Here is a 12,982-nt window from a genome sequence, read left to right on the forward strand (position 1 = left end):
CAGGTAGTGGTTGAACGTGTTTGTATTCGCGTGATGTAATTTGCGACACAATCCTTGCAAATCGCAATCGAAAGAAAGCAACGATTTCGAAATCGGTTTTATTTACAACAGACACCGACCAATACAGATCTCTCTATGTGTACGTTGTACAAAATTACAATAGGTATTCCAATATCGTTGCGAGACAATGAAAAGGAAAAAAAAAAAGCGAGAATGAAATGTGTATGTGTTCGAAAACCGCGCACGAGACAGTACGATACGCTTCCGGAAGAACCAGAGAGAGAGAGCCTCTTTTCCTCGCGGTATCGCGAACGCGTGTACGCACATCACCTGCGTGTACGACGCGAGAACGACGATATACTATATAACGCGCGTGAATCGGTCGCGAGGAACGCCCCTCTCCGTTCTTCGTCGCGTACACAGTCACCCTATCTCTCTTTACACACAGTCCCTCTCTGCAGCTAGGTTTACTTTCGGACAAATTCACCCATAAAAATGAAGAATGCGATACCGAAATCAAATTCGGTCGAGAGATTTAAAGATGTACAAACGTACATGTATCTATACATATAATATTATGCGTGTGTATATGAGGAATTACTTTAAACAATTTAAATATAATATACTAGTCAAGAGGATGATGATGATGATGATATGGATATGCAGCATTGTGTAACGCAGTCTGCAACATTATTTATTTTTTTCTCTTTCCTAGAGTGTATTAGAGATCATTATCTTATCTTACATTGTGTGTGTGTGTGTGTGTGTGTATGTATATATGTGTATGTGTAAGAGAGAAGAGCGCGCAGTCGTGTCGTCGTTTAGAGCCTTTTTTTTTAGAAAGCGTAGCGGTCTATTACGTAGGACAACGTTGAAGTATGTGTGACTGTAGCCCTATTGATTCAACTATATCGCTATATGTGGATTGCAGTATTTATTAAAATTTTATATATATTTTATACATACATATATATATATATATATATATATATACATAGACAAAATATACATAAAATTTTGATGAAACGCGAAACTACGCATTGCAAAATATATATATATATATATATCGTAGTGTGTAGTTTCGCGTTTATATATCTACATATGTATGTATCTCAAACATATCGCACGCGTGATATAATAATTAGGAAAGATTTCATTTGTCATCGGCATGAAATATCATTTCTTTTTGCTCTCAAATAAGAAATAAATGTTCGACGTGAGAAAAAAAAATATTTTCAGTCGGCAGTGACGTACCTACGCAAATCACTGCAGTTAATTTCGCGTTTGATTGATATTCTAAAGAAGAGAAATATCTCTGGTTATCTCAGAATCAGAATCGCTCAAAATCGATCATATTTTCGGTGCTGCTCCGTGTCACAGTTTTGCAACATAGATATTGCTTTGGGTTATCACACACTGTCATTGCCAATGGACGATGCGGAAGAAACCATATCATCCATTATCGAAGCGATCACCAAGCTTCTTTTTCGAATTATAAGAAACGTTGCGACAATTTTCAATTTTTCAATATCACATTTGACAAATTGAATATAAAGAATCTTTATTTTGTCATATCATTTTGTCATATCATCAAAATTAGTACATCCTTACATTGATTAAGACAATGTAAGGCTTTTATTATTTATTTCGAACTCGCGTGTGAGTATCAACCATCACACAGACCTCTTGGCGTATCGCTATAAATATTTTCAAAACAATATCCAATTTTTAACAAAATAAAAAACCAGTTTTTATTTTTACACGGTTTCAAATTTAAGATCGCTCGACGGAATTTCAAACTTAGACTAAACTGAGCGAAACTTAAAAAGAATCCTGTTTAGTGATATGTACCGTACGTCCGTTATTGAAAAACGGTATTTTACTATATCGAACGTAGGCATATATATATATATATATATATATATATATATATATATATAAAATATATATATACAGCACCGACTGCTCGTGCTGCGTAGGGTAATAAGGCTCTGAAAAAAAATGTACGAGCCCAATGTATTTTCGAGTCTAAAGAGACAATTCTATCGAATCAGCTCTCAAGGATAGTACAACATCCGCTGATGCTAGCAGCAGTAAAGATCGATTTTATACAGTCTCAATTATATACTGGTCACGGTCGCCAATTTTCTAATCCTAACGACAGTGTCGGAGTTACGGAAACAGTCTTTACTCTAGTACACAAGTGTCCCAGGCAGGCGACCAATCGCGACGTGCACATATGTACGCAGAGAGTACATCTCAACATTGATAACGCGCACTGTTCAATGATGACTGCATTCTCAAGTCCTTTCAAGACTCATCGTGCAAAGTACGATTGTCGTCGCCGTTCACGTAGTCTTATTATTCTTGGACATATTATGCGACGCCCAATTTAACGATGTTTTCCACGAATTGCAGAGGGCCTCGTCAAATTTGCTTCTAAAGTGTTTTTGCGCTTCGTTTTCGGACATTTCTAAGACCTACAAAGATAGTAAATGCCACAGTTAAGTATATGTGTATTACTTGATACTTGATACTAGTATATTCACAGTCGTATCTAGTAATCATACATACCAAAGTATCTCTAAGATAATTCAGATCTTTCTCAGATGAGAGTTCAGGTAGTCCGGTAGATATCATCATAGCGAATAGAGATAATATAAGATCTCCGTGTTTGCGCAAAATTAAAAAGGCTTGCTCGCAATAGCTCTGAAATCTTTGAAACTCGGCAATCTGACCCTTTTTCGTTTGACCTTTATTTATAACGTGTACGAAGTCGTTGGTCAAAACAAAGGGTACGCGTTCGCGTCTGAATCCAAATTTCTCCTTAAAGTGACCCAAGATATGACCAAAATCGACGTGAAACAATTGTCCAGTCTTTTTAACCATTATATTGTCAGAATGTCTATCGGCTATTCCAAGAACGTAAGTTGCGACGCAGTAACCCGCGCAACTCAAGGTAAATTCCTCGATCGCTTTGTTCAATGCCATTTCCGTATGGTTATGATCCTTTAGCCAAGCTAGCAAAGAACCTCTCCTACAAAATATAAAAATATAAAGAAAGAAGGCGTAAAATATATAAAAATGTTAATTATTCGAGTTTTATTCCGATTTCGCGCAATATGTCAGGTATATTACTTACCTGAAGGCCGCTGTCGCAGAGAACGTGCCCTTCTCCTTCTGGATGTTCGCGATCGTTTCTGCATTCAATACTACCTCTATCATTCCGACTCTATTCTCTGTAGATATGCAACCATATGGATTCATGCGCAAGTCCAAACCCTCTTTCTTCCAGAGTTTATCCATAATACGTAGCATTTGAAGTGTCAACATATCTTGCCTCAAGTCATCTCCGTGTTTGAGGATTAAGTAGATATCGTCGCCAAAAGGATCGCTATTTTCGAAAACTAGCCACAGTGGTCGCATCTTGCTATCCATCACCCGACACTTTTCAATTCTAGAACGAAAAGAGAGATCGAGATTGGGAGAAAAGTTTAAAGTGCGATCTGCGTTTTCATAAATTTTGAAAATAGTAAACTCACTTGATGCGATTCCACCTAAAACTCGGGTCAAGAGGACTAAGGACGTTGGATATCGCCTCTTGGCAGTGCGGTTCTTGAATAAAATCTTGAAAGTTCTGAAGGGCCGTTTTACGATCCTTTTTCTGCTTCACTTGCTCCGAGACACTCCTCAATTTATCTAAACACTTCATCTGCTTGAATAGCGATCGCATATGTTGTTGGCTTCCTCTACAATACGCTTCCAATATGAGACCGAAACGAACTGACACTGAGCCGACCTGCATCTCTGATCTAATTTTCATAAATTAAACAAATGTAAAACAAGTTTGTAATAGATAAATCTGAATAGTGCGTATAAAACTAACCTAAGGTGCCAAAATAAATAATGTCCTATCCTTTGATTATTAAGTGCCCGTTTCAAGAGAAATTCCGTCAAATGGCACTCCAGAAAATTTTCATGTTTTAAGGCTTGTGTGAGCTGCAGCAAATAAAGACTGAGATCATCATCGGAGACGTCTTGTAAACAACGAACCGCAAAATTTCGGACATTTTGATCGGCGTAAGCGTAATCTAATAATTCCAAAGCCTTTTCCGCCGACAATACCGGCCACTCTTCTAGGAGATGAGTAGCCTGCGCGACTTCTCTGTAAATATTCGTAAATTCATAAATTTTGTATTATTTATGTTATTTGTAAACAATTAATCAATGTCTTACCTATGATCGTTCCATTCTACACATTGTAACAGCTTAGCTAAAAGCGACGCATCGAGTTGGCGGCAACGTTCCCTCAACATCCACAATGTCTTCTTTTCTTGCTCGTGTAATTCGTGCAAAGGATCCCGATCAATTAGTGATTTCAATTGCTCTGTTTCTAGTTGATTAATATCAGACTCCTGATCCGATTCATCTTCAACGGGGCATTCGTTTGGTTGTTCCAATGTTTTAGCATATTCAACCAAATTCTCCGGTGTAGGATAAAGAACGCATTCCTTTCCATAACTAAAAACATAAGTAAACAGATAAAATGCATACAATGCACAATATAATGCACGAATATTATATCTCACAGTCTGTAAATTACAAAACGTATTACTTTGGAAACGTTAACATGAGAGCGGCCGCTCTGTCTATATGAGGATTCGAGACCACTGTCCCGAGAGGATGAAGCAAATCGTCATTTTGTATATCTTCCGCATAAGTCCACGTATACAATGTCATAGCACCGGTTTTCAAATGGGATTTAAAATCATATATCGTTGTATTCGCCCAACATAAAGGATTTATAAAGAACTCCTGCTTCGAATCTCTGACAAGTTTTCTGCTCTTTAACCCTTTAGCAGTTTTACTGATTTCGTACAATACAAAACACAGCCGTGCCATTCGTGGTATGTCCCTGATTTTAATATCAAACTTGAGAGTCTCCCCCCAATCGCAACTACCGTCAGAATTTACAATAATTTCTTTGGTTTTTTGACTTTCACAGAGAGATTTTCCACCGTGAAAAAGGCCAGCTTGTAATCCAATCTAGGTGCAAAAATAAGAAGAACCAGAATTATACGAGTCTTTGATGTATCTTTCTCAGAAAACTTTTAAAAAGACTATAACATACCTCTACAGTACGATGAGCGGCATCGCAATTAAGTCGGGAAATTCCATTGACAGTAAAAACAAAGGGATCCTCGAGTTTCCACGCCGAAACATGCTTGCCCTTTTTGCGCAACGTTAATGTGGAAGACGACGGTTTTGTACGCTGCAACGTATCCACTTCCGGATTGTCGATGGTGTTATCTTGGTCCAAAGATACGCTCTTTTTGCTGAGCGTAACCAGCGTTGGTGTGATGTCTTTCGCTAGGCATTCTTGAATATAGCTAAATTCTATAAGCAGAGTCTTGTCACCAATCAAGTACTCCTCTTGTCCACAAATCTTAAGCGTAAAGTCGTTTGGTTGTTCACCCCGAGTATTAAGAGTGTTCGCTCTCTTGTTCAAGATTATCTCAAGTAATTCAGGTGGTGTAATGATTCGTGCTACTTGAAAGGTAAACGCTGTCTGGAGGAAATAATATAATATATAATTTAATATATTTGTTATTTTAGAGAAATTGTTGGAAAAGATTTGAGGAAAATGTAGAAATTATTTTATCTTACCTCTGAGTTTTCGAATTTAGTAACCAAAACGATATTTCCTTCTTTCAAAGTGTTTTTCTTAGGTAGAGGAGCTATTCTCGATGGGAACTGATAATGCACCTTTTCTATCCAGCTTCTCTTCTGTCTACTTAAAGCCACGTCATCCCCCAAGAGACGCATTTTCCATCTAAACTCATTGACCTCAGAATTTTTCAGGGCGGCAAACTCGTGCAAGCCTTTACCGATTAAGAGGCCAATTTGTGAATCTAAATTCCTATCGCTTTTTACACCTTCGCGTTCTATTACTTTTAACACCGAACAAAACGGCCTTATATCACAGAGACGTCTCGTTTCATCTCGCAATTCTTCTATTTCTGCATTTGAGTTGATGCACGAAAATACATACGACGGTGCATCTTTCAATGTTCCATGAAGAGGGTACTTACTAGCCTCGTCCCACAGATCCTGTTAAATATTTATTTAATGTATAGTTTTTTTTCTACATATTATATTAATAATTTTAATTTTTCAAATCTTTCATATGCATCGAATACTCATGTTTCTCTCTCTTGCTTATTACTCGCTTCGTCGCACACAGTTGCAAATTCAAATATATTCTTTTCATACAACATTTATAATATTTCCTCAAATTAATAATAATATATATTATCATAATTATATATATATTCAAATAATTTTTTTAAATTAAATATATATACATGTTTTATTTTTAAAATGCTAGAATCTAATCATACTTTTTTTTTTTTTTTTTTACCTTCAGATACATGCGTTTTTGCAACATTACATTGCAGTCTAATCTACGAATATGAAAATATACATTTGATCTCCAAAGTGAGAGAGAGAGAGAGAGAGAGAGAAAAGAGCATTATCGCGCAATGATAGAAGAGATATGTACATATATATATATATATACGTAGTATGTAAACAAGGATACTCACCTCCTTGATCTGATCTAAAGTAATATTGCGATTGATCTCAAACGGTATGACAACACCGTTTGGCATGAGGCACGTGAGTTCCACCACCGAGCCCTCCTGTCCGTCCCCGGGCCTCTCCGCCCAAAAGTTGTATTTGTACGCGCTCGGTATAGTCGGCACCGTGACACCGTGCACCATGATGAATAAGAAAAAAATTCGGAACTCTGTATTATCAGGCACAAGTTAAACGCACGCACGCACGCACGTACGGTGGGCGAGCACCGCGTACATACGTCGATCCACTTTCACATCACGACAAGACGACGAGGATGACGGGAGAGGCGTTAATCAAAAATAACTCCTGACCCGTCTGTGCCGTCTGATCAATCTCTGGTTCATCTTTCCCATTTGCGGTGGGAAAGCTGCTTTGCGCGAATTAGTTTCGTAACGTCCACGAATTCGCGGTACGATGATGATATACGTATATATGTCTATGTATGTGTGCTTTTATATATAAATATATATATGTGTACATATATATATATATATATATATATTGCTATTTACTCCGCTGCGAAATATTTCGTGTCTCTCGGCGATACAGTCGCGAACAGAATCGCCTCACATCCGCGACGCGACGGAGACGCATCGAAGCATTTCTTTTTTTTTTCAAACAGAATCGATGTCTCGCGTACGCGTGCCAAGATACAAATAACCATTATCGTCCACACGTAATAACAAAACACAGCTCCGCCATTATTTATTTCGTGTTCAACGTTCAACCAGCAGCAGTCACAGACAGCGGTATATTTTCGTGTGAGACGCGCTTAATCAAGTCGATCACGTGATAACCGCGGACGCTCTGATTGGCTCTCTCCGTCGGACAGATAAGACTTAGGGCTTCTGCCCGCAGGACGCGGAACCGCTTGCCGCGCCGCAAAAAGCGACGCGGTAGCCAATCAATTTTTTGCTCTTATGGAAAAGATATAAAATGATTGGCAAGCGTTTCCGCGGTTCCTGTCGAAAGAAACCCATAATTGTCTTCTATATTTTTATTTGCATTTGCATGCAAGATTTTTTTTAGATTTTTAATTTCTGTTTTTTATTTTTATTTATTTATTTTGTTTATTATATTTATTGTATTTTATATTTACGGCGTCATTTATACCCTCTCTCGTGAAGTCTGCTGCTTCCTGGTCCAGTACACCAAGACACGACTCTCGGTGCGTTCCGCTTAACGCTTCTGAAATCATTCTATCCTTGTGTTTCATGGAAAGTTAAACAAAGACAGGTAACACTCGTGAGCGTTGCGAGCGTTTAATGGAACGTCTATTGGACCATCTGTCATTAAGAGTGATTCCACAATAGCTGTCATAAGTCGGATGTCGCAAGAGTTGCCCAATCATATTCGATTATTCTTCTCTAAAGTCAACTGTGATTGGTCAACTCTTTCGACATCCGACTTACGACAGCTATCGTGGAATCACCTTAAACCTTGAAAGCGACTAACTTCACGCGAGAAGGCATTAATGACGTCGTCTGTCAAACGGGTGTACTGTGTACTGTGCACTTTACAGGCACTCGGATTGATCGTCGAAATAAGCATGTAAGAGGAAGATTTCCTTATTCCGGTTGGCATCAGTCGAACACATCGTTCGTAATGTCGTATGAGTTCAACATAAGAGTCTGTTTTTACAGCTGAATTTTTTTTACACTAATATATATATGTATTGGTGTGTATTTACATTATATGCATACGTATACACTATGAACTGTCACAGCAGTGAGATGATGCAGGCAGATGTAGTTGACGAACAATTTGGGACATTTCGAGTTCGTAGAACGGAAATTGATAAAAAAACGAAGTACGGTTGTTGCATTTACAAAGCTTAGGGTCCTTTTCTATCAGTACGTGATACGCTGTGTTGGATTGATCTAACCAAACATCGAAAGATTGAGTCACAGTTTAAGGACATGTGATCGTAAACGTACGAAGCAAAATTATTTATTTACATCCAGAGAGAGAGGAAAGAGAAGCTTCTTGCTCGCTTTATGTCAAAATGGAAAAAGCGATTAATGGTAATTTTATCCTGTCGCTTATTCGATAGAATTTATCTTTGTTGAGATATATTGATTATAATATTACACTGGAAAAAATAATCTTGCAACTTGAAGGAAAATTTTCTAGATGTAAAAAATGAACTGAAACAGATAAATTATTAGCAAATACTGTGATACTACGTATATTTTGCGCTTGATCGATTTAAATGACAGAGACAGAATTCATATCTGTATTATTAGTTTAATTTAGACAGAAAATTTGTGATGCCTATCTTTAAGGCCTATTGTCAAGGACAATTATACTTGTGATTAATATTTGCCAATGGAATCTAAATTTTCTAGAGGTATTGCTAGAATATTGTTGCTATAAATTTTCTACGACAAATGATATTCTAACAGATACAAAAAGTAGCGATAAATTTTAATTCAAATATCTAGAAATCTATCTTCATTAGCAAAATATTTTTTTGAGTGTAAATGATTGTTGTGGTATAAACTTTCTTACTGACTGAACTGTTCAAACAATTTTGGCTCTCTTTACTTTTTCTTTCTAGCAAATTTAATGGAGATGCGAAATGCCTTGGGATTGATTATTGTATTGCTGCTCTTCAATGCCGCAGCTTCGATCTCGTCGTCCTCGGCATTCTCCCCGATTGTCATTCGTGCCGACTACGAAAGGAGTTATCAAAACACCACAAATGCTACCGTTGAATACGTGTTTTTGTATCCTGCTGCTACTGTAATTCTCGATGAAAGCAACTTTTATATTCGCAATAATTACTTTATCCATTTATTATTCATTTAAAACACGATGATGCATGCTTTTAGATATCCCTGGAAACTGCAAGGATAGAGATAGAAAGTAACGCAACGCACAGCTTGCCATTGATAGTAATAGTGCGCCAAACAACAGGTATTTTATCTTGGCAAATACCCTTACTAGTCGACGGCGCAAATTCTGTAGTATATAATAAAACCAGTCGAATTCTGTGCTCAACGAAATACTATCGATATACACCAAAGGACGAGGGAGAATATGTCATTGTTGGTATCTCCACAGCCAGCCACGAGAATATCTTCTTTAACCTCAGTGTAGTAAAAGTAGACGACTTTTATTTAAGGTACAAATAGGATTGACAGAGAAATCTATGAAAGATATATATATATATTTGCCTGGAAATCTTCTTTCAACGTTTGATTTTTTGACAGTTCGGGAAATAAAAGGGTAGTAGAAATCTCTCCATCCGAGCCTATATATTATGGTTACATCTTTTCGAAACAGGCAAATAATTCTTCTGTTATTGTTCGTGTGGAATCGGATAATGATATCTGTATGACTGTATCTATACAAAATACATCGGTGAGTCATAAATGATACTCTGCTTAAAATTGATATGAATATTAAAATGATAAATTTCTATTTTTTTTTCTCTCTCCCAGTGTCCTGTGTTTGATTTAGAACGAAATATTGAGCTTTCTGGACATTGGCAAACTGTAAGCAGAAGAGGAGGTATTACAGTACCGGTGAGTAGAATACACAAGATTATACATGTAGTGATCTTTTTGTAAGCATATATTTTATATATTTGTGATGTAACATAGAATTGATATACTTGTTGCAGAGAGATGCTTATCCTTCAGGATTTTTTGTCGTGCTCGTCGTTAAAGGGGAAGACACGGATTGTAACGGAATGTCCGGATCGAGTAATCCTCTTCGTATGAAAAACGTTACATTAATTATAAATCCTACCATCACCAAACGAGATTATATCGTTGCATCGGCAGCAGTAGGGACGATTGCATTGTGTTTTTGTATCTTTTACATAACGGCTGTAGTAATGTTCAATATCAGAAAAAGCAGAAATTTTATACAAGAGCCGATGAATGAGCAAAACCAGGATATCACTGATCAAATGCCAAGTCCATCAACAGGAGAGGTAATTAATTAACAAAAATACATTAAAGTATGAAAAAGACAATAGGCATATGTATACATATTTTTTTAAATAATTTAAATGTAATTGCAATCAAAACATTTCATCACAGACCAGGTCAAAGCAATGGGACTCTGTGGAAGAAGATTCGTCTCTAGACGAGGACGACATAGATCTAATGGAGGATGCTCTCTCCGATAAGGATGTAATACGAACAAAAATCGTTCTCTCAGTTTGCGATCTCGCTCGCAAGGAACCACGAATACTGCGGCACAAATCTCGTTTATACCTATATTATTTAGCAACAGTCGCAGTATTCTACACGCTGCCAGTTGTCCAATTGGCGATAACGTATCAACGTGTGCTTCATACGACCGGAAATCAAGATATGTGTTACTACAATTTCCTGTGCGCCCATCCGCTGGGTCTGCTGTCCGATTTCAATCACGTATTCTCGAATTTCGGATACTTTGTACTAGGCTTACTATTTATATTCCTAACTTATTCTCGAGAGCGCAACGAGTCGGATACGGATACGACTAAATGTTACGGCATACCACAGCATTATGGTCTATTTTACGCGATGGGCACAGCATTGATAATGGAAGGCATATTATCAGCGAGTTATCACGTGTGTCCTAGTCGTAGTAACTTTCAGTTTGGTGAGTAGGAATAAGAAAAAGAATGTATACATTTTCTTTCATATCGTCTCTTATCTGCCATATCGTTAATCGATATTATCCGTTTTACAGACACCAGCTTTATGTACGTAATCGCGGTACTCTGCATGCTCAAGATCTATCAGAATCGACATCCTGATATAAATGCCAGGGCACCGGTAACGTTTGGAATTTTGGCCCTTATAATATTCGTCGGATTAATCGGAGTTTTGAATGGATCTACGTATTTCCGAGTGATATTCAGCATCCTACATTTACTCATATGTTTTATTCTGACTGTACAAATATATTACATGGGACGTTGCAAATTCAACAGAGGCGTTTTTAACAGAGTAATACAGGTATACCTTTTTTTCTTTCTTTCTTTCTAATATTTTGTAATCGTTGCAAGACCGTCCGACATTCCACAGACATTCAAACACGACGCGCGTTGTGGTATATGGCACCTACTTCGGCCACTCTATCCCGCCAGATTCATAATGCTCGTGCTAGCAAATTTATGTAACGTGGGACTCGCGGTATTCGGAAACATGTATCACGAGGGCAATTTTGCTACGTTTTTACTAGCTATACTAATGTCTAATTTAATTTTATACACCTTCTTTTACATAGTGATGAAGGTATGTACATTTTTTCTCTTTTCTATTTCTTTCTTAGTCTTTTTTACAACCTCCTATGGAAAGTGAATTTGAATCTTTTAATGACCATTCATATGAAAATCTTTTCAGCTCTGCCATAAAGAACAGATTCTTCTCATGCCTGGGATCTACATTTTCTTGTCTATGCTATTTTGGGGAGCAGCACTATACTTCTTTGTGAATAAGACTATATCTTGGGCTCTTACCCCAGCTCAATCCCGTCTATATAATAAACCGTGCGAATTATTGAATTTTTTTGATTCTCACGATATTTGGCACTTTCTCTCAGCATTAGCAATGTTCTTTTCGTTTATGGTATTACTTACTTTAGACGACGATCTAACAGACGTACATCGTAGTCTAATACCAGTTTTTTGAGAATCCTTTTTTATATAGATTAAAATTATATGTATAATTTTATAACTTCTTTTTACAAACCTGATTGAATATATACAATGTATAGTTTACTTGGATAATGTTAAAAATTGTATAAAAAACTCTCTTTTGTGATAAAACGCGTCATAATTATTGTCTGCATGAAAGAATCGCGCATGGTGTCGAAAGGAGAACGACTAAACGTATATAAATGCATATGAAATTCTATATAAGTTTTTCATTATAATTAAAGAATATACAAGTAAATTTTAAAATCGAAATCCTTCGGGAGCGCCTTTTTCATAGGAGAATGTGATGAAAAGTTTTTTAAAAACTATATATATATACATACACACATCTTTCGCGTAAAACATGAAAAAGAAAAAAAATATTAATATTATTACGCGAATTATGCTCTTGTTACATATATTGTAAAAGAACGTTACGCGATATATTGTTTAAAAAATATTAAAATCTGTTTCCTTCGAGAAATGTATGTGTGCGTATGCGTGAATGTAATTACACATCGAATGTTTAGTAACGCATGTTCTTCCAGATATACATGTAGATGTAGAACATCAAATTTAATGGAAGTAGTGTCTTATCATCAAAGCGTTATATAATCAAGGAATTGAAAATAAAAGATAAATGTGTGTTAAGATGCTGTGCTATAAATGTCGTTATAAATATAATGCTGTTATAAATAAATA

General features: G+C 36.7%; 2 protein-coding genes across 3 annotated transcripts; one reads left to right on the forward strand and one right to left on the reverse strand.

Annotated features, from left to right (window-relative positions):
• Positions 1-84: 84 nt before the first annotated feature.
• Pi3k92e (phosphatidylinositol 3-kinase 92E) lies at positions 85-7,366 on the reverse strand. Of its 2 annotated transcripts, XM_072901521.1 has the most exons (11): positions 7,152-7,366; positions 6,606-7,088; positions 5,668-6,111; positions 5,132-5,569; positions 4,616-5,046; positions 4,237-4,521; positions 3,887-4,165; positions 3,543-3,812; positions 3,143-3,457; positions 2,575-3,037; positions 85-2,480 (listed from the first exon to the last, which is right to left on the reverse strand). In XM_072901521.1, the coding sequence occupies exons 2-11, from the start codon at positions 6,780-6,782 to the stop codon at positions 2,349-2,351; spliced, it is 3,234 nt and encodes a 1,077-aa protein (XP_072757622.1). In that variant the 5' UTR covers positions 6,783-7,088; positions 7,152-7,366; the 3' UTR covers positions 85-2,348. The 2 variants fall into 2 exon arrangements, with proteins under 2 accessions (XP_072757622.1, XP_072757621.1); XM_072901520.1 differs by having other exon boundaries at positions 6,606-7,366.
• Positions 7,367-8,132: 766 nt separating this feature from the next.
• On the forward strand, positions 8,133-12,941 carry LOC140671061 (SID1 transmembrane family member 1). Its single transcript, XM_072902098.1, has 10 exons — positions 8,133-8,663; positions 9,200-9,384; positions 9,474-9,766; positions 9,855-10,005; positions 10,086-10,169; positions 10,268-10,582; positions 10,692-11,241; positions 11,332-11,600; positions 11,670-11,879; positions 11,988-12,941. Exons 1-10 carry the CDS (start codon positions 8,645-8,647, stop codon positions 12,273-12,275), a joined length of 2,364 nt encoding a protein of 787 aa, XP_072758199.1. The 5' UTR covers positions 8,133-8,644; the 3' UTR covers positions 12,276-12,941.
• The last annotated feature ends 41 nt before the right edge of the window (positions 12,942-12,982 follow it).

The sequence above is a fragment of the Anoplolepis gracilipes genome, chromosome 11 (genome assembly GCF_047496725.1).
Source record: "Anoplolepis gracilipes chromosome 11, ASM4749672v1, whole genome shotgun sequence".
Classification (NCBI taxonomy): Eukaryota; Metazoa; Arthropoda; class Insecta; order Hymenoptera; family Formicidae; genus Anoplolepis; species Anoplolepis gracilipes.